At 20.3% G+C, this 1,453-nt stretch overlaps 1 protein-coding gene across 4 annotated transcripts in view; it reads left to right on the forward strand.

Moving 5' to 3' along the window:
- LOC102679451 (AP-1 complex subunit sigma-2) overlaps positions 1-1,453 on the forward strand; it is an 8,312-nt gene that overhangs the window by 5,229 nt on the left and 1,630 nt on the right. The window contains exon 5 of one of the 4 annotated variants that reach the window (XM_006614618.2): positions 1,139-1,346. The exons of the other annotated variants lie outside the window; for them this stretch is intronic. Coding sequence (XP_006614681.1) covers positions 1,139-1,183 — 45 coding nt within the window. The 3' untranslated portion in view covers positions 1,184-1,346. Of the gene's footprint in view, positions 1-1,138; positions 1,347-1,453 lie in introns of those variants that run through there. 4 annotated transcript variants of the gene reach the window in all.

Below are 1,453 nucleotides of genomic sequence, written 5' to 3' on the forward strand. Positions count from 1 at the left end.
TATTAATTTCGATTTTTTTTATTTTATTATATTGTAAAAGTTATATTGTAATTTAATTGTTTATTTTTCATAGAAATAATTATAAAGAATATAATGCTATGGAAATGCTGTTGTTCATAAGTAGTTATTGAAATGTATGTATATATTTTTAAATTGTAATAAATTAAAGCGTGGTCAATCATATTAATGATTTTATGTAATGATATTGTTTGTGATCTATATGATACCATGAATGGTATTCATTATAAGTTCCTACAATGCGGAAGTATGCTTGTACGTTTATTTTTATAGATCTTTTTTATAGCATTCATATATAAGGTAATTCATAGCTATATATTATTTGAATATTATATATATATATGAATAAATTGATTAGTATTAATAATTGACATTTTTGCACAAGATTTTGAATTATATTGTGATTTTATTTTATTGTATAAAAGATGATATAAATTATATTTATATAATATTATTATGTACAAATGTTTTTCTAAATTTAAAATATAATTGTAATCTTTACACAAAGTATAAATATTATATTTTGTGATGTATTAACAGAAATTTTTATAATAAAAAATAGTATGTTCTTTATTTATTAGCTTTATCAATTGTGTCATAAAGTTTTTCAATGTTGATTAGAAAAAGATTATATTCAAATTAATTAAAATTTCTATATAATATCATAAAATATAATAGTAATTTAATATTTTTAAGAAATTAGTGTGTAATGAAAATATTTCATATTGTACTAGAAAGAGACTGGTTTATTACCAAGTTGATTTTATATTATCAATTTAAATAGAAAGATAAACTATAATGAAAATAAAAAGTATAAAAATTATAGTAAATAATATTAAAATTCATGTTTAGTCTATCAATACTATTTATTATAATTTTGTGGCATTTGAGAGGCATTTGAATTATTAATTAAAAAATAATATAATAAAGTATTGTATATAAAAAAGATTTTAATTTTATTTTTTTGATTTTTAGTATATTTTGTAATATATTTTATACATTGTATATTTTGTAAGATAAATTTAGTAATAAAATTTAGCTCAAGATCATTATTCCATTACTAAGGACACATGTAGAAATACACTAAAGATTAGTTAGAATATTTGTTTTTTTGTGGAAGGATGAAGCTGTGGAAGGTGCCCTGCGGGAGATAGGGCTTTTATAGGTGCTGCGTTCTTGCATGCCCTCCATGGCCAATCTGTCAACCTACATGAATCAAGAACTGGAGCAGACTCATCCACTGCATGATGCCATCATACATCTCTACTTTTTCTATAGTTATTGAACATAAATTTTTTACATACCACTAAAAATTCTTATAAATTTAATATTTGAATATTAGTATATTTTTTATAGGCGAGTACTATAATATAATTAGATGTAATAGTAATGTTCATGTAGTTTATTATGTATCGTATATATATATATATATATA

The sequence above is a fragment of the Apis dorsata genome, unplaced genomic scaffold (genome assembly GCF_000469605.1).
Source record: "Apis dorsata unplaced genomic scaffold, Apis dorsata 1.3 scaffold_194, whole genome shotgun sequence".
In the NCBI taxonomy this organism is placed as follows: Eukaryota; Metazoa; Arthropoda; class Insecta; order Hymenoptera; family Apidae; genus Apis; species Apis dorsata.